This window comes from Clarias gariepinus, chromosome 21 (assembly GCF_024256425.1).
Source record: "Clarias gariepinus isolate MV-2021 ecotype Netherlands chromosome 21, CGAR_prim_01v2, whole genome shotgun sequence".
Taxonomy (NCBI): Eukaryota; Metazoa; Chordata; class Actinopteri; order Siluriformes; family Clariidae; genus Clarias; species Clarias gariepinus.
Window position 1 is genome coordinate 26,219,199 of NC_071120.1, and position 19,253 is coordinate 26,238,451.

At 36.5% G+C, this 19,253-nt stretch overlaps 1 protein-coding gene across 1 annotated transcript in view; it reads right to left on the reverse strand.

Moving 5' to 3' along the window:
* Positions 1–18,015, reverse strand: part of znrf3 (zinc and ring finger 3) — a 67,555-nt gene extending 49,540 nt beyond the window's left edge. Inside the window, exon 1 of the mRNA XM_053481687.1 lies at positions 17,282–18,015. Within this exon, the coding sequence (XP_053337662.1) occupies positions 17,282–17,950 (669 nt within the window). The 5' untranslated portion in view covers positions 17,951–18,015. The remainder of the gene's footprint in view (positions 1–17,281) is intronic.
* Positions 18,016–19,253: the final 1,238 nt, after the last annotated feature.

The window sequence follows — 19,253 nt, forward strand, 5'->3', positions numbered from 1 at the left end:
AGAGATGAAGGGATAACAGAGAGGAGAGGGTTTTTATAAACTGTCCAGAATGTTAGATCAACAGAGCTGAGGATCCACTAAAACCTGAGATCTGGTGAAGCGTTCTGGTGTTTGGCTCGGTGGACTGGAGGTCTATCCCGGGAATCCTGGGTGTGAGGTGGGATACGCTCTGGGTGGGAAAACCGGTCCACCAGAAATAAATCGACCAGAAGCAACATCAACATTAACTTCCTGCTTCTATTGAGTTCTTTGAAGTTGCGTATTCAAAACAACATCTGAGAGTAGATGAATCCCATAATTCGCCACAATAAACATCAATCTGCTAAAATGCTAACATCATTGCCAGGTAAACTGAATTCCAGTAAACCGGTTTCAGGATCACTAGCATCCAAGGCCCTCCCATAACCGCGGGAATCACAGGCCAGTCTGTCCAGTCCGATCCTACATACAGTAAAAGCCAGTAACACCATTTGGGGAAAAAAAAGTCAGTACTGTCCACAACAGAAAGGCACCAGAACACCCAGTGCACCACAGGTTGCTGTATATGGGGCCAAATGGACAAAGAATCCAGGGCCATCAAGCCCTTACTGAATCAGAGTAAACAAGTCTAATCCAAGGAGGCCCCACCCTGCAACCCACAGCACCCAAAGGATCAGCTGCCAATGTCTTGCGGCCAGACTCCACAGCAAACGTCCCCGAGGGGCCAGAGCCGCCCATGTCCTGGTGGCACAAGGAACAAACTACACAAGACTTGAGCATAACGTTCTGGGACTCAATGCTCATCGATGTAGAAGGAAGATTTGTATGTTTGTTTTGGCCCAGTGTGTCGCGAGTTCAAATTAATACAAACTTTCGAAATTGTTTGGGGGCAGAGGTTTTGCTTAGTTTCTTTGTTAATTAAAGATTTTTGGCTGTACAACAGCTCATGTCCCAGTCCACACCAGGGCTTGGTCTCCAAACCTTTCATAAGTTCTTGTTTTTCTGTATTGTTTTCCTCTCTCGAATGAAAACAAAGCCTCTGCGACTAAATTTACCCACTCGGGCTCCTGGTAGCGTTTACGATGGCACTCGGTGGGCTGCGTCTCACCTCAGGAGTGTTAAACTGCTCTAAATGACATTCCTGTGGCCAGACAAGTGAAAGCGAAGGCCCTGCTGGATCTGGCACTCGCAGTGTTCGTGTTATTACAGCCAAGCAGGCACAGCTGAAGTTCACTTCCTTCTTTTGCTGTGTCCCTGGGCTTTTTGACTTTACTTCCAAAGAGATGTTCTTGTATTATTAAATGTAGTCCTGAGGAAGAGTTCTCCAGGCTTCCTGAAGGGCCTTATTATCCACACAGTGACCTACACCATGAATCATTCAAGCATAAAAAAAAATGAAGCATGAAGCAGTGAGAAACAGATGCAGATGATGACAGATGATCAGGTCAGTAATTAGTATACGGCTGATGGTGAAAGCTGAGTGGTTGGAACAGACGAGAGGGGAAATGAGGCTGCTGCTGAGGACCCGTTTTTAAATGGTGTCTTTAGAGATTTTGCAGCCTGCCGCAAAATTGTTCTCGTTTTCCTTAATTTCATTTAACATGAAGATGGGGGCGGGGTTTTAAATAATTTGCACAGTACTGTATAAATTTAGTGTAATATGCATAATCACTCACTCATCTTCTATACCGCTTTATCCTGCATTCAGGGTCGTGGGGACCTGGAGCCTATCCTAGGAGGCTTAGGGCACGACAGGGTGCCAATCCATCGCAGAGCACGCACACAAATACACACTACGGGCAATTTGGGAACGTCAATTAACCTAAACTACATGTTTTTGGAATGTGGGAGGAAACCGGAGTACCCAGAGGAAACCCACCAAGCACAGGGAGAACATGCAAACTCCATGCACACAGAGACGGGAATCGAGCCTGGCCTTGAATCGAACCCAGACCCTGGAGGTGCAAGGCGACAGTGCTAACCACTACACCACCTAGTATGCATATTAAAAACTACTTTTTATTGTGTTAAAGTGAACTCCTTGCATGTGAACAAAAAAATTCATTTCTTAAAGCACTTTGTCAAACACTGAACTGAACATTTGTGTAACAGTTAACAAACCAAAGCTTAGCTATTACTTCTTAGAAAATGTGACCAATGAGCACAGTAAAAAAAAAAAAAAGTACAAGAAAGCTCTGAGTGAATTTTAAACAACACACGCAGTCTCTTTTAGTAACCCTGCTGAATATTAAACTGCTGAACAAACAATAAGAAAATGCTGCAAACTCAGCAGTAATGCACGACACATAGAGCATGTTTATCAAAACATAGTTTTAAAGTAGTAGTCGCTCTTGAGTGGAGGACAGAAAATGGAAAAATTACATGACCGACCTCAATTGATATCTGCATTAAAGATCACAGGTTTAGCCAATGAGTTTCTGAAAATATTAAGTGGAAAAAAAAAAACGGAGAGAAAAGTATTAAGATGTGTCACACGTGTCCTTGGACCAAAACTCGTGGAAACGAGGGGCTTTCAAGTCAAAGTGGGTCTTTTGATTGTGCATTACTGTTATTAAAGTCAAAATCTTCCCTTTCTCCAAATAATCCCCTGTTTCGCTAGTGCTTGGACACCATCAAGGTCGAAAGTTTTCAGTTTTCTGCCTGCTTCATGCCTGAAACACTGGCCTCCCAGGAACTCCTTTAAATGGCCCATAAATATGAAAACATCTTGGAGTCAAATCAGGGGATGTGACAATAACTCCCACGACTTGTTATCCATCGATTTTCAAGGCTCAGATGCTCCATACAGTGAACGTTCACAGGAATGGCTCCGAGCCACCTCAGCCAGACGTACGGTCTTCATTTACCAGAAATTTCGCCACAAGTCCCATTTTGACTTGAACACCCCTTTGCACAACCCCTCATTAAACGTGTATAGAGATGTGAAGAAGAAAACAGCTTGCTAGGGATCCTTTGTGTCTCTGGCAAGTGTATGGCTCATATTTGTCTCCACAGGTTTGTAGAGAGAGAGGAACGATACATGCCCACGTTGCCTGCTGGAGAGAAACCAGTCCCTCTGCCTTAAATGAGGTCCGGAGGGAGAACAGGGATCTCGCTCATCCTTCACTAAGAGGCTTAATCTATCAAACCTGAGAGCTCAGCCCTCGAGCTGGCGCCAGCTATTAAAGAACACTTGAGATAAATAAAGCTCTCGAACAAGATAGATGGGTTTCAGGGACACGACGTGTAAATGTGGTGTCCCTGAAAAGTGTTAGTTTTATCAAAAAGTTTTAAACTAGGCCACAGGACATTCCACTGCTGCCGAATCCTGAAACCTGTTGGTCAGATGTTGTTAAGTCATTTTCTTATACCGACAGCTCTGACTACTGTATAGTTTGAACCGCAGGTTCGTATCAATTCCGTGTTGAACTCATTTTATCAGAAAGGTCACCCCCTGTTCAGGACATCCTGTTACTGGAAAATAATGCGGTAATGGTAAGGTGGTAACTCTAACTCCGCCTCATCACAATGCTTATTTCTTACCACAGCACGACACGGAGTGTTATAGTCGGTAATTACTGAGGAGGTTATCAGCTTTGCCCACTCTACAAGGTACACAATTAATAGTCATCCTCTAGCATAGTTTTTCTGTGCTCTTAAGTGTGTGTGTGGTTTTGGACCTTTTTTTTCTCAGGGTGTTTTAATGCAAAAAACACTTTTCCTGAATGTCATAGTTAATTCATGAAATTCATCATTAACTAATCAGCATTATAAGTTCTATACCAAACGTCGCTAGTGAGGAACATAACATGTACGCTCAAATTTTTTAGCTAAGTCACTCACTTGTTCAGAACCAATCACGATATATATATATAAAATTATTTGCATATAGATACATGCATTTGATGTAATATGTTTTTCTACAATGTGCATCACATGGGATTCCTGTGTAACCTGTAAGGGTTAACTTTAAGCTTTGAAGTTTTAGCTACAGGCTAACAATTAATGATAATTACTTCTTATTATAATTTAGTACAGCAAGTTCAATTATACTTGTTAGAACAATTATATTATTCTGCATAATCAATTATATAGACACAACCCTGCATTCCATTCGGGAGTAGGCTGCTTGGGTAAACAGCATTCAGGAAAGTGTGTGTGTGTGTGTGTGTGTGTGTGTGTGTGTGTGTGTGTGTGTGTGTGTGTGCTTGCATCTACTTTGTGTGTTGTTCCATCATACTCAACTTTTTTTAGTTGGAATTGTAAAATTGTAAACATTGATATAAAAAAAAAAGAATTGTGATATGACCGTTTATTATCGACGCATGCTTCAAAGCTTACGCAAGAGTGAGGCTGTTCACTCAAGGAGACTGAATACTTTGACCCCAGCGTGTTTTCGAGACAGCGTGATAAGACGCTACTTCACAGACACACATGAGTGGAAGCCAAAAAGAATGAAGTGAAAAAAAAAGGAGAACTGCTATGAGAAGCATGTGTAAGAAAAAAGAACAAAGTGAGAGTTAAGGGAATGTAAAGAGAAAATGACAGACACACACAAAAAAAAAGGCTGCATCTGAGACTCGGTCCGTCCGTCAGCACATTCTTGTCCGACAACAAAGCAGCTGTAAAGCCCCGAGAGACAAGAGCATTACCGTTTCCCAACACAACGCTGTTTATACAGAGACAGAGAGAGTTGCAGACAAAAAAAAAAAAAAAAAAGTGAGGTAGATATAGAATGAGACGACTGTGTGTGCGCATGTTATATAGAATATATAGGCAGGAGGCAGAAAAAAGCAAGAAAAAAAAAAAAAAAGAAAGAATAAAGGAGACAAGAAATAAAGACAGAAATGAAGAAAGACTAAGAAAAAAAAGGAGGATAAAAAGATAGTAATACAGAAAGACAGAAAAAGTAAGAAAGAAAAAAAAAGACAAAGATACAGCCAAAGACATACAGAAAGTCAAACTGAAAGACAGGAAGGTGGAACAAAAACACAAAGAAAAAAACAAAAAGAAAGAAAGAAAAACAGACTGACACAAATTAAGACAAAATACATTGGAAAATAAAAAAAAGTTACATACTGGGAAATAAAAACAGAAAGAAACAGTCTGATGAATAAAAGAAAGAGGTTATACTGTATGGTGATAAAATATTGATATTGCAATTAATGATGACATTGTAAATACACCATTTCATGCAGTTATGACGTAACAAATTCTGACTGGAAGCATCTAGAATGCTAACATTTACCTCAGACACTGGTACATTGCCAAGAAAAATCTCAGTTAAACTAAAACAACACAGTAGGACAGGAAATAGCATTGATGGCTAACAACTTGTTTGAGACACCTCAGACCAACTGAGGCTAAGGATTAAGCCATTCTGTGTAATCTATCCATTATCTATTATGTTTTTGTTTTTTTACTAAATAGTGTTTCTGTTAAATGTTAACAATAAAAAATTTAATAGAAGTGTCTAGAATGCTAACAATTACTTCAAATATGCTGATTTGTTACAAAGAAAATACTCACGTAAGCAAAGATGACAGAGGAAACAGATTTAGCATTGACCGCTAACCAAAATTCGTCACAAATACCACAAAAAAAGGAATAAAGTTGTTTAAAAAAATTTACCTGAAATGTTGATAAATTGGCAAAAAAAGAATCAGTTAAGCTAAAATAAAAAATAATAATAAAAAACACTGTAAATAGAAAAGACATGACAAAAAACACTGTAATTCGTGTTGATTCGTGATGGCTAAAACCAAAATTCTAAAGATCCATATTGAGAAATGACAAGGTATTTAAACTCTGAGCTGTCAGAGAAGTTTGAGGTCACAAATACCACAAGGGGGGGTTAAAAAAAAAAATTATATCTAAAATATCTATATATAAAAATTATATATTTTATATATTATATATATAAAAATCAGCTAAAATGCTAACAATTACCTCTGATATGTTGAGACATTGTCAAAAAGACGCAGTTAAACTAAAATAAATAAATAGAAAAATAGTGTATTGACTTGATGCACTGATGTCTACCCCAAATTTTAAAGATCCATATTGGAAAAATGTCATGTCATTTAGACTCTGATCTGCCAGTAGTGGATCGTTTGGATAAAATATTTGGAGTGACCATGGGGGGAAAAAAAAGCTAAAATGCTAACATTTACCTTAGAAATGCTGATAAATTGCTAAGAAAAGCCTCAGTTGAACTGAAATGACAGTGCAAACAGATTTAGCATTGACGGCTAACCAAAATTCAGGAGATCCATATTGAAAAATTACAGCGTTTGAACTTTGAGCTGTCAGAAATGTTTTTGAGGTTGCAGATACCACAAAAGTGGATTTGCATACAAAATATAATATTTGTAGTGACCATGGAAACAAAATAAAATCTGCTAAAATGCCATGTCAGATATTTTGAGAAATTGCTAAGAAAAGACTCAGTTAAGCTAAAATGACACTGCAAACAGATTTAGCATTGACGGCTAACCAAAATTCTGAAGATCCATATCGAGCAACGTCAGAGCTTCAAAATAGGAGCTGCTAGGACTGTTTTTGACGTCACGTATACCACAACAGAGGATCGGTTAAATGCAATATTTTTGTAAACATGACCACATTTGATCGTAGTACAAGCGAGAGTCAGACAGTGGTAAGAGAAATATGACAGTGATCAAAGCACAAGACAAAAACAGTTTCATCTGTTCGCTTCCCACAGAGGAGGAGGGAACACACACACACACACACACACACACACACACACACACACACACACACACACACTTAAATGACTTTGGCTAGAATATGAAAGGCTCAATATACAGCTGCTGCCACGAAGCGGGAAAAAGCCCAGACACGGCGCTTTCAACGTTTTCGCCCCGCTCTCTGCAGTCTGACTCTTCAGACCAACCCAAACGCTCATTATGCTCTTAATTTAGCACCACGTAACTTGAGCAAACTTTGGGCTGCGTAATTCTGGCTTTACGTTGGATGGAGCTATACATTATACACATATAATTAAAGTTTATAACATGATAATCGTTTAACCTTCTAAAGCATATTAAAAAGAACTGGTTATGTTTAGCTTTATTTTTTAATGGGCATCATTTTAATTCAGAACGACAGGCTAATCTGCTGTTTTCATTCCTAATTTTCACATTCTCAAACCACAGCTTTTCACTTTATAGCGTATTGGCTTGGGGCATTTACTGTAATGGACAACATCCAGTAGAATCCCATGATACGAAGCAGTAGGTCACTATACATAGCACAACTTATGTACTTTGCAGTTGGTATGAGAATGACACCACTGTAGGGAACCATTTTAGATCAACATTTGTTCAATGATTTGATCAAATAATGCCACGAAACAAAAAACGGCTATATCGGACGGAAATTAAATGAATTTCTCTTCTGAAGTTGCTAATCACCAGCAGACCCGCAATCTGTTTATGTGGGAGGTTATCTAAAGATATGTTCAACCTACTGATCATCAAAAGCAATAGGTAGCAACATTTTACTAAAAAATAAGCTGAATAATCCTATATTTGGTTTGTTGTAAACTTATTTTAAGAAAGTATAGATAGTTTGGCTAGATTTATGAATATTCCACTTGTTAAAATGGTTAATTTATTTGCAGTGATGAAACTTATCTAGTTAAATTTATCTAAAATTCCTAATGTTTAGCTAATTTTTATACAAATGCTACTATTCTTAAGTGTAACTTTCTTAGTACAGTGACAGAAGACAGAAATTTACACCTAATGAGCAAAATCTGTCTTGAATTGTCTTTAAGTCTTGAAAGAAGCTTAATAATCTGATATTTAGTTTGTTGCATCTTTAAGAAACTTTAGATAAATGCGACAAAATTCAGAATATTTTCAATTGAAGATATAGATGTTTACAGTGCATGCATTTCATTAACAGCACAACAAGCATAAAGTTTTGTACATGGTAAATACATAAATACTTAATAAAGTAACAATTCCAAAGAAGTGGCTCAATTGTTTACTCGGACCATTCTATACATTTGATGTTTGCTTCTTTCAATTTCCTGGTGATTTCAACACATCTTGTCATACAAATAAATTTGTTGAAAAAGTATAAAGAGAAATTTTATCTTGGAAGAAAGCAGAAGATATTGTTAGTGCCTTAGGTGAGTGTTAACTAGTTGAAATTATATCCGTTTACTACATCCTCCTATTTGGAAGAGTTTTTAAAGAACATCATAATTGTGATGTCAAATTTGGTTAAAATGGCAAAAGAAAAAAAAAAAAGATATAATGTATATATGTATATTACCAGTAAAGTCTAAGGTGATTATATTCTAAACAATTTTCCAAATAAAACACAAATTCATCGTGTTTTCCGATATCAAGTTGTTTTCTTTACAAAATTAGCCAAATGGGAAACCACCCTGATGAGCTTAGAAACAGGAAGTCCTGATTTCCTTGCTATGAGTTACATATGGCCGTGTCGAAGTGCCACGTCTTACATCTTCCACTCTCAGTCTCTCTGTGTCTAGGATCTTTACGGATGGAAATCAAAGTCAGATGCAGCCAGTGCTGTCTCAACCCGGCCCTGCTAAATCACCTATTGACGCTATTGAGCACCAAACTAGAAACAAAGAAGTGTGGGACAGCTTTGCACAATTAGGCACGGCTTAGCTGCAAGCTACTTGTTTGTGTAGCTTATTTTTATAAACGCAAATTTCTAAAAACTCAGAAAAACATAGATTTATGGCCAGCTAAAAATAAGGGACCTTAAAAACTCAAAGGAACGGTGATTTTTTTTGACGTGCCAAGCACCAATAAAATCTGTATAACCAATTATCATCATGTACAAATAATGACCTCACCCTGATATTGTTTACAAAAGTATAAATTTACAATGCCTTTTTCTAAAAACAACTAATAAATAAACAGGATTGTGCTAATCTTGCTAATTTCAATCAATAAATAATTACTACATATAAGTAATATTACAATCAATTCATCTTTAATTATTTAACAAATTATAATTTAAATTTGCCAATGTTGGTTATGCTTTAGCTTTTCAATTAGCTTTGCACAGCTAGCAGAAGAAAAAGCTGGAACTCCACATAAATAATAATAAAAGGTAAAAATACATATGTTGAACTTGATTTGCACTTTTCTCACTTTGTGTTCAAACAATAGGACACAAGCAGATTACACAACCATTACACCAAAAAAATAACAAAAGACTAACTAAAAATGGGACAATATGGAAATATGTTCAATACAATTATAAATGCTGACCTGAAGTAATACTTTATGAGGAACAGTTTAACTTTTGCTATAATTAGCTAGAAACTCCTTGTGTTAGCTATCTGAAAAATTACCCAACTCGAACAATTATCAGAAATTTTTAGCCAAATGTACTGTGATAAAGCCAAGATCGTAGATATAATTATTATTATTATTATTATTATTGTTGTTGTTTTTGTAAAGCAAAAGGTTACACATACACTAAAAAAAAAGTATAATAAAAGTAAAATAAAATAGTAAAATAGAAATATGTTTGACATAAAATACAGTTATACATGCTAGTCTGAGGGAAGTATTTTATCAGGGACAGCTTGGATGATGATTTGCAAGCATTAGCTAGGACTGCTTGTGCTGACTAGCTAAAAAAAAATGTAACCAACTATCAAAATACCAACACAATTTCACTTAACTTTATTTTCAACATATGCGTAACTTTTTTTTTTTTTCAGTTTAGGGTTTAATTTTTTTTTCCAAATTAAGGTTAGCTCACAACATGGTTAATTATCGCAGTTAAGATTTTTAGGCTAACGTGTTGCTACGTACACTATAATAGACTTCTGTTTTGTCTTGGTGTTCAAGCAAAATGTCACAGATTAAGCACGAAGGCAATACATTTTGCATAACTAATAATTTTCTAAATGTTTTCTTAATAATTGACATTGTTGTGTCTGCTGCTTTCAATCGATTTAAAACCATGCTGTATTGAACTTATGTTATGTTGAAAACTAATTATAAAATTGTAATTATGTCTGATAAAGAAATAAGAGAAATCAAGGGTTGGCACTGAAATCCGACTCGGGTTAACTAGCAGAGGGAGAGAAATACAAGCTACTAGGATCATCAGGTGCATTTCGGGCGCGTCATTTAGCCACAGGTAAAACAAGTTGGCGCACACAGATGAGTCAGGCCTCCTCCACAATGCTTTTATGACTGTGTGTCATCTCTCTCTCTCTCTCTCTCTCTCACACACACACACACACACACACACACACACACCGCCCAGGCCTACGCCGGCTAATGAAATATCACTTGTTTATACAAGGGACTTCAAACATGCGCGCACGCGCACACACGCACACACAGTGTTTGACAGATTAGTGACTCAAGCCAGTCTGGAGCGCAAAGGATGAAAGCTAGGCTAGAAAAAAGGCAGGTTGATTCATCGTGATTATATCACAAATGAGCTAATGAAACAAAGTCAGGTCGTGTGTTGCGTTTCCCACCTGGCAGTGCAATTCGTTAAGCACTTTAATTAAGCACAATAATTATCTGTCTAACTGTAGCAATTATTTTGCTTAGAAATTAAATAAAGCCTGTGCATTTTATGAGGTGTTTATTAGTAATGATTCAGTTCCATAACATATTCTCACACAAATAATTTTAACTATAATAAGGTATAATTACACCTAGTCTTTGTATGAACTAAATAATAACTGTTAAATTTGAGATCCACCAAAGTTTTATTTAAAATTGGACAAAAATCTAAGTCTACAACAAAGCATCAACTTTAATGCTAAATATGATTGTAATGCTAACCAGGCAAAGAGCTTAGTACAGCAATATAAAGTGTTTTTTTTTCTTAACTATAGAATTTATAGTATAGTACAGAATTTATACTAGGGGTTTATTTACTGTCAGGAGTATAGAAAGAGCATGCAGCTGGTAAATTAAGCAGTTATTTATTATAAGGCAAATTCTCAGGCAGCAAGGGGTCAACAGGCAAAACGTTGCTTTTGCATTTGCGCTGAGTTCAAAGGAAGCGAACATGGCATGGTTTGTTTGCTCTGGCTCTGACACTACACTAAGGGTTGGACCTAGAATGAAAAAAAAAAAAAAAAAAAAAAAAAAAAAAGTTTCCAAACGTCTGTTTCCCAAAACCATTTTTGGTAATTGAGCTCATTCTGTCGATATGATATTTGAATGACTGTAGGTCTTTATCTGACTGCAGCAAGACAAAATAGCAGGGGGGGGGTTAAGTAGGCACAAAACACACAACTCCTTACGCATCATGCGAGTTTTAAAGAAAAAAACGTTTTAAAAAAAAGGAAGTGTGTGTCTTGTGTCTATAAAAGTCAAATAAAGTGAACAATTGTATAACAAATAAATCCTCATCCTTTTATGAAATTTTTGTTTCAAACACCACAAACCCAAACCTAATAAACCTAATAAAATGTGCCTTTTCTTTTATGTAGAAGGGAGTGATGGGAAAAGGCTACTTCTCCCATGCGAACAAAGTGAAAATCCTGCATCTCCTATATCACGGTTAACATTCAGCAGTACAGCCAAACACTGACGGGTATTTAACAGGTATTTAAGACCTTTATACAAGTTTATACGGAGCTTATCTAGCATAAGAAACACTGCACCATGGGGTGTGCGGATCCTAGAACCTTTACGGAAGCAGTCAAAAGAAAGTTAAGTTTTCGATTCAGAAACGAGTCAAACTTCTTAAATAATTTAAGTAAACTTGCAAATGTTGAACAGTCTAAAATTGATGATTTTTATAATAACATACCCTAGCTTTTTGCAATAAACAGAAACCACTTGTATCATTGACAAATACTCGTGTTTTATGAGAGTATCACTTCTTCGTCTAACATTTATAAAAAGATGGGTGACTGTGGGTAAAATAGTCCATTATAGCGGACAAGCTGGAATCCGAAGCAGCGTTTTGGTTCGAAGCGTTCCCGCACCGATCCCCTATCCAGCAAGTCATAGGATGATTCGGCTCAGCTCAATTTCTATATAAAAGCACATTGTAATCCTGATAAAGTATTAAATCAATGTTACCAGTGTTATTCACACTGTTTTGTTGCATTTTTTTTTTTGCAAAGCTCTTCCACACATAAGCTTTACTGATGTAATGTGCTTGTGCTTGTTCCAACTAACTCCCACTAGACATCATCGAAATATTAGATATAATTTTTTAGCAACTGATATGATGAAATACATCACAATACACAATCAGGTGTTTGGGGTTAAAGTGTGAACGCAGCATCTCCACTAGAAACAGTAACTGTTAATAAAGTAACAGAAAATTACAAGCTCTGCTCATGAATTTTTTCAATATGAATAAAAATGATGATGAAGAGAAATATAAACCAAACAAATAAGTACTCATAGAAAAAGGTCCTCTTTAATTCTGTAATGCATTGGGTAAATAATAACCCTTCTCTTCCAAAACTGTGATTAGAGACAGCGAAGTGTTTAATGTGGAACCTTTAAATGATTGTTAGTTTGAGAGTTATGAGAGGTTTGGTCCTTGATTTAACTCTAAAACTTTTTTTCTCACACATCTGTACCAGGTGTTCAGCGTTCCTGGAGCCATGGTTCAGATGTGGAAGAAGAAAAAAAACATGGACCGTCTTAAGAGCAGACCAAAAAAAAATTCTCTTTGATTTTATAAAAAAAAAAAAAAAAAAAAAAAAGCACAGACAAGATGCCATGAAAGTTAACAATCTGAGACCAGCGCGATGTTAAACGGTGTCTGAAGCCAGAGCGAACCTAAACGTCTGCGGCTTTTCCAACGTAAAGCCGCAGCCTCCTGGCTCAGTGCCAGCACCAAACCGTCCGTGCTAAATACATACGCAACTAGACTAAATATTGCGACCGCTAAAACCCCTTATCCTGCTCCGTACGCGGCGTGCCACCTCCACGCCACGGCCGCGCCGCACAAACACTGATGACCGCATGCCAGTTTGATGAATATGACTTGCACTCATAACAATCCCACTTTTAAATCACACGCTGGTGAAATCTGGGTGTAGCCTGTCATGAATATATAAAGGCGAAAAAAACCCTACATTTTTCATTCTTCTCATTCAGACCGCATGAGGTCAAGGCGAAAAAGCAGAGAGGCTGCCTAAGCAAAGAATGCAGAAATGTGCGACGGCTCCAAAGTGGATCTTTCACAGACCAGCAAATGCAGGGTTGCTTCGAGGCATGCAATTAGGCCATATTTCACAAACGTCCACCAGCTCCTGCTGATTGGCCGACGCAGACCGAAGCACTGAAGATAATCACGGTTCTAAAAACGCTTCTAAAACTGAATCTAAAAACTGCTCGAGGCTCCGCTGTGCCCGAAAGTTGTGCAACGCGCACGCATTCCACATTTCCATACAAGTCCGTAGAGTAGAACTTTAAAAAGTCAGCTACACCAATGAAAAATTTACACATCATTTACACTTTTTATACTTTATTTACCTGAACATAGTGGACAATCGTGCTATTTTTACATCTGCATACCGACAAGCAAAAAGCGTTTTTTTTTTTTTTTCATTGTTTTGTCATTTAGCTGTGAAAGAAAACCTAAAAACCCGTTATACACCTTTAAGTCAGGCTCTCACCTTTATGACACCTTCATCACCTCAAGCGACCACTAATCATGCTTTCACCAAATCCAAGATGCGGCTCTCTAAGAAGTTCAGACTGATTTCTATGAAATTCTCAAGCTCAATGTTCAGAATTATTATATTAGCAAACTTTTACACCCATAAACATAAAGAGCCCTAGGGGGAAGATGTTCTCAGAAAAGCGCCATAAATCAGGAATAGACGTCTTGAAAATTTTACTGAATGATTTTGGTACACAGTTTCTCATGATAAAAACTTTAAATTAAATAAAAGCACAGACGAGTTTCTGCAGGAGGTTCAGACCACCACATCAAATATGGTCATGTGATCATGCGTATTTATTGATTTCCTATTATGAAACCAAAGATACTCAATCAACCATGCATTTGTTTGTTTCTATAGAAACAAACACTGCATGATCGCGGCATACTGGAATATAATGCGGCTTTCTATTTGTAGCAATTTCTTCAATCAGCCATCACGATGGAGAATTTTCGTTCCCCTGCTAATTTAGCAAGTAAGTATGGAGATTCCTATCTGGAAGAGATAATCTATCTGAGGGAATGCAAAATGATCAGATGACTGTAGATTTTGCCTAAAAGATGTTAGTCATTTGGGCAGACGATAATTTTTACAACTAAAGATGGAGACCACTTCCAACTTCTAAAGTGCTCTACAGGGATTCGGATAACTACTGAGGCAAATTCCAAACCAATCCAATAACCAATAATGCGATTTAACGCAAATTTTAAATGGAGGACTATCAGGATGTATTTTGATGCCACACTGGACGCTGCCAAAAGAGAAACCGTGGAGGACGGTGCGAATTTGCTAGACCTTCCTGAATGCGCTGAAGTAATTATTATGTGTAGGCAAGGAGGCAAAAATCAATCTACAATTACAGTAATCTAAAACCTGACACATCCTGAGCCCTTCCAGCTTTAGAGAGAGACAAATTACATTAACTGTCATTTTTCCTGACTTTGTCATAACCACAGGCACAACAAGAAAGGGATAAATCAATGGGATAAAACTATAAGCAATAAGTAGTTTGTTCAATGACTGTTTAAAAACAATGTGGAAAGTTTACACCAAATTCGCACTAAATTCAAATAAAGAATACTTGGACAAAAACTGTTTTCATGTCAATATTTTAAGTAAAATTAGAAAATATTAACACCTGCCAACATTAAGGATAGAGTTCGCAAAGTCACAGTTAGCAATACACTGCCATGTAACGAACAGTAACATGTTAATAATCTAGCATAAAGAAGAATACACTTCTTTAAATAATTCTTGCACTTCTTTCTGTAAACTGTTAAAATTATGTACAGTGTAAAAAACTGTAGCTACATAATGTTGAAATTTTGCACAGAATGTCACAAGGAGTAAAAACAAAAAGGAAGAAAAACACCACAAATATATATAAACAAGCTTCTAATTAAGTTGTTCTTGAAATTAGTAAACTTTAGGATAAAAAATAAAAAAAATCGCCAGCATTTTTAGCACATTTTAATCTCTAAACTTTGTAATATGTTTGCAGAAAAGTGTGTCAATAAAGCTTAAGAAATGCTTTTATGTAAAGAAAGCTTAAAAAGTGCATAAAATCTAGCTGCTAATTTTGGACCAGTAAAATTGGAATATTGTACAATGTAGATTAAACGATAGAATTTACAAACTTTACCATAAAAAGAACTGAATGAGCTCATATGTTTTTGAGCACAAAGAAAGCTACACAGCAAATAAAAAATGACTGTTTAGAAGATGTAAACCTTTTTGCAATCAAGTGAAAAACTAAAGCAGTGATTGCACACTGAAAGATTTGTCCATTTTGTTAGACAGAAGTGTTAACGAAATCGGTATCCAACATTCCTCTAAAGTTTCTGCACTAAGTTTTTATAGAAACCAACTGAAGCACCAACTAAACAGTAAGCAAAAACTAAGACCCCCAAATGATTTCCTTGTAACATTTTAGCTGTACATTCCTGAGCCTCGTGTGGAGTTAAAACAGATATTTCAAAAGACACGCAATCATGAAAGAACGTTAGAAACTATTCCAAATGCAAAGAAAGCAACCAAAATCTAAAGAAAGTTACTTAATGATCTAAACTCCCCAAACAATTAAGAGCTGTAAACTTTGCTCAACAATAAAATCAAGTTAAACAAAAATTAAACAATGAAATGTTTTATAATTACAGAAGAATGAAAAGGGTTCAGATCAGAGTTTTGAATAAAAGTACATAAAAAAGCCTAAGGAAAACCACACAGTAACCCAACACCAGCTTAAAACTTAAATGCTGTAAAGTTTTGTTTGAACTTGTGACAGATAACCAAAGTTATACAGAAATTAGGATAAATGAAATGTTATGTACAAACTACGCATCATCCTTAAACTAGCTAATAATGTAATTTTTTTTATTAAAAGCTGCAAACTTGCGGCAGAGAAACGAAGTTAAAAATCCGTTAGGACCTGGGAAATGTTTTTTAATTTGTCAAAATAGAAGTATAAAAGAGGGAATTAAAAATAGAAATAGTTTACAAAGCATGGATGGACTTTAGAAATAATTTTAACAGAATTTAGAATCCTAAAATGATCCAAAACATACTAGTAACTTAGGAGCTGGAAACTTTTGTGAACTTGTATTTAATTTGCTGTTTAACTTCATTCACTTCAAGACATTTTGATACTTCACTAATGATAAATGAAAAAAATTCAAGGTTTGAATGAAAGGAGGTATCTTTTGGGAATGACGGGAGGTCAAATGATTTTACGTGTATGGACAAGATGCTAAGTGTAGAAAGAAAGATACAAAGTCAAGTAAAACAAGCAAAAAACTTAGAAGGTGTAAAGTTTTTAAAACTAGGACACAGTTAAACAGCAATGAGGAACAGTAAAGTTTTTAAATGCATGTTCACAAAGGCGTAAAAGAGTTTGGACAGGTGTTCTGAATGAATTTTTAAGCCATGGAAGAAGAAGAACAGAAAGGACGAAACTTTACACAACCAGAAACTAGCTCAGGTAAGTTCCAGCAGCTGTAAACTTGCACTTAGAAACAACAAAATTTAATCTAAAATCAGGAACACATTTTTCTGAATATAAGTTCAGATAGATGTTTTGGACATGGGGGGAGGGGGACGTTTTGGAGTTTGGAGACACCCCAGAGGATTTTAAGTGGACATAAAACAACCTGCTAAGCTACACGGTTCTCTCCAACTAGCTTAGGAGGAGTTGTAAAAAAAAAAAAAATCTGAACTTTTAGCAGAAAGGGAAACTAATTAAGAGCAGGAAAATTTCTAATCTGAGTGCTTGTATGGAAGGAAGGAGATTTTGGAGAAAGCAAGCACACGAGGCTACACAAGTTGAAACACACACAGACACACACACTGCCAAATGAAGAAGCAGCAACAGTAGTAGTAGTAGCAGTTGTAGTTGTACAAAGTTTCCCATTTCATTCTAGTGTTTTCTAAACAACAGTGAATTATGAACACGAAGGCTTTGAAGTGAGAAACAAAGTAACCAAGTGAGTGAGAAGAAAGCCTGCGCGGCTGTTCAGAAGGAGTGAATCAGACACACACACACACACACACACAGTAAGCAGAAAGCAGAAGCGGGAACTCGTAAGGGAAAACCAGAGCATGCTGTGCTCGAGTACGCACTTGTACGATCTCTCCCTCGGCGCTGATGGTGGCTCCGGCCCGGGAGAAGCGGCCCTGCAGCCCGGTCGTGTAGGTGGTGTAATCCCCGTTCGAGCTCGACTCGAACAGCACGACCTCCACGAAGGCCGTGTCCTTAGCCGAGACGGTGAGAAAGAAGCAAAGAAAAAGCTCCAGCACGGTGAACACCTGGTCCTTTCCTCTTGATCGCGATCTTCTCGGGGAGAAAAACACCATCACGACCACCACCATCATCATCATCACCATCAACATCATCAACAGCATGATCATCATGATCATCACCATCCTTAACATCATGATCATCTCGCCGGCTGGATCGGTGCAAAGCGCAACATAATTTCCCAAATGTATCTTTTTTCCCCCCCTTAATGTTTCTTTTGAAGTTGAAACAAGTGGAGGAATCTCAGGCAGAAACAGTGACTTCTCTCTCTTTAAAGCCCAGTTTCGCAGCTGCAGGACTGACACACGCGTTACATTGCTTCCCTTCTCTCCTCTTCCCTTCTTTCCTCTCCTGCCGCTCGCACATTTTTCCCTTTTTTTTCTCTTCCTCTCTTTTTCTTTTGATCTCCAACCACGTGATGTTGTAATATATTTTTTTTTTGTCCCAAACCTTTTTATCCCCGCCCACCAAATCTTCCTGACCCGCTTCATTCCTCCGTCTTAAGGTGGAGCCGCAGAGTTCTCTTCTGCACGTGTTTAGTTAGTATTAACACTCCAATAAATAATATGTTTTGATTTATTGTTATTATTATTTTTTTAACACAAACTAAGCCATAAAAACATCAATAAATATGGAGAAATCTGTTGGAAATAATATCTACTTCTTTTATACAAACTTGGAAAAGTTCACAGAGATCTGGTCCACCTTAAAATAAAGAACATGTGTCTTGTTTGTTACAAATTATAACATATGCTTGTTTTCTGGTTTTCTTTTTCTCTAAATATTTTTTTCCTGAAAGTGTAAAGATTGTTTCTGTATAGCTATAGACTGCTGTGTACTGTTTTTATAATACAAATTAAACAAAAATAAAATATTGATGATTATAATAATAATAATAATACAAAATTATAAGCTGTACAAAAAACAATCTTTATAAGTCCAAGTGAATCGTAAACAATAAAAAGACACAGTACAAAACCATAAATAAATAATAAATTAAAAACACAAAATTCTTACAAAATAAAAACAATAAATTAAAAATTATTTAGGGAAAAAAATTAACCAACGACATAAACCATAAATTGCAATTATAATAATAAGTCGAATAATAAGAATAAGAATATCAACAACAACAACAATAATAATAAAATCAATATGAATAATACTACTAATATTAATACTTATCATCATCATGATTATTATTATTATTAACATTTCCTGCCTAAATGATTCATACTTAATATGAAAACATAATTTACATTTAACAGGTTTTATTTTTTATTAATGTTGTAAACTGCTGGCACGGTGATGGTAACCTCTAGGTTCCGGGATCGATTTCCATCTCGGGTTTGTGTGCATGGATTTTGCATGTTCTCCCTGTGCTTGGTGGGTTTCCTCTGTGTATTCCTGTTTCCTCCCACAGGTCAAAATCATGCTAATTCAGGTTAATTGGCGTTCCCAAATTGCTCGTAATGTGTGAATGAGTGTGTGGTGTGTGCATGTGTGCCCTGTGATAGATTGGCACCATGTACAGGGTGTATACTGCCTCGTGCCCTAAGCCTCCTGGGATAGGCTCCATGCCCCCTGAACAAGATAGTGGTATAGAAGATGAATGAATAAATATCATTGTAAACAAGTAATTTGATTACAATTTATTAGAAATGCACCCAAATATATATTTTGTTTTGTTTTTTATATATAATGAATTATAATATGTAAGAAATAAATCTTACATTAATCTTACAAAAATAAAATGACATGCTCTTATAAAAAGGCTTGATGAAGCAGAATTAC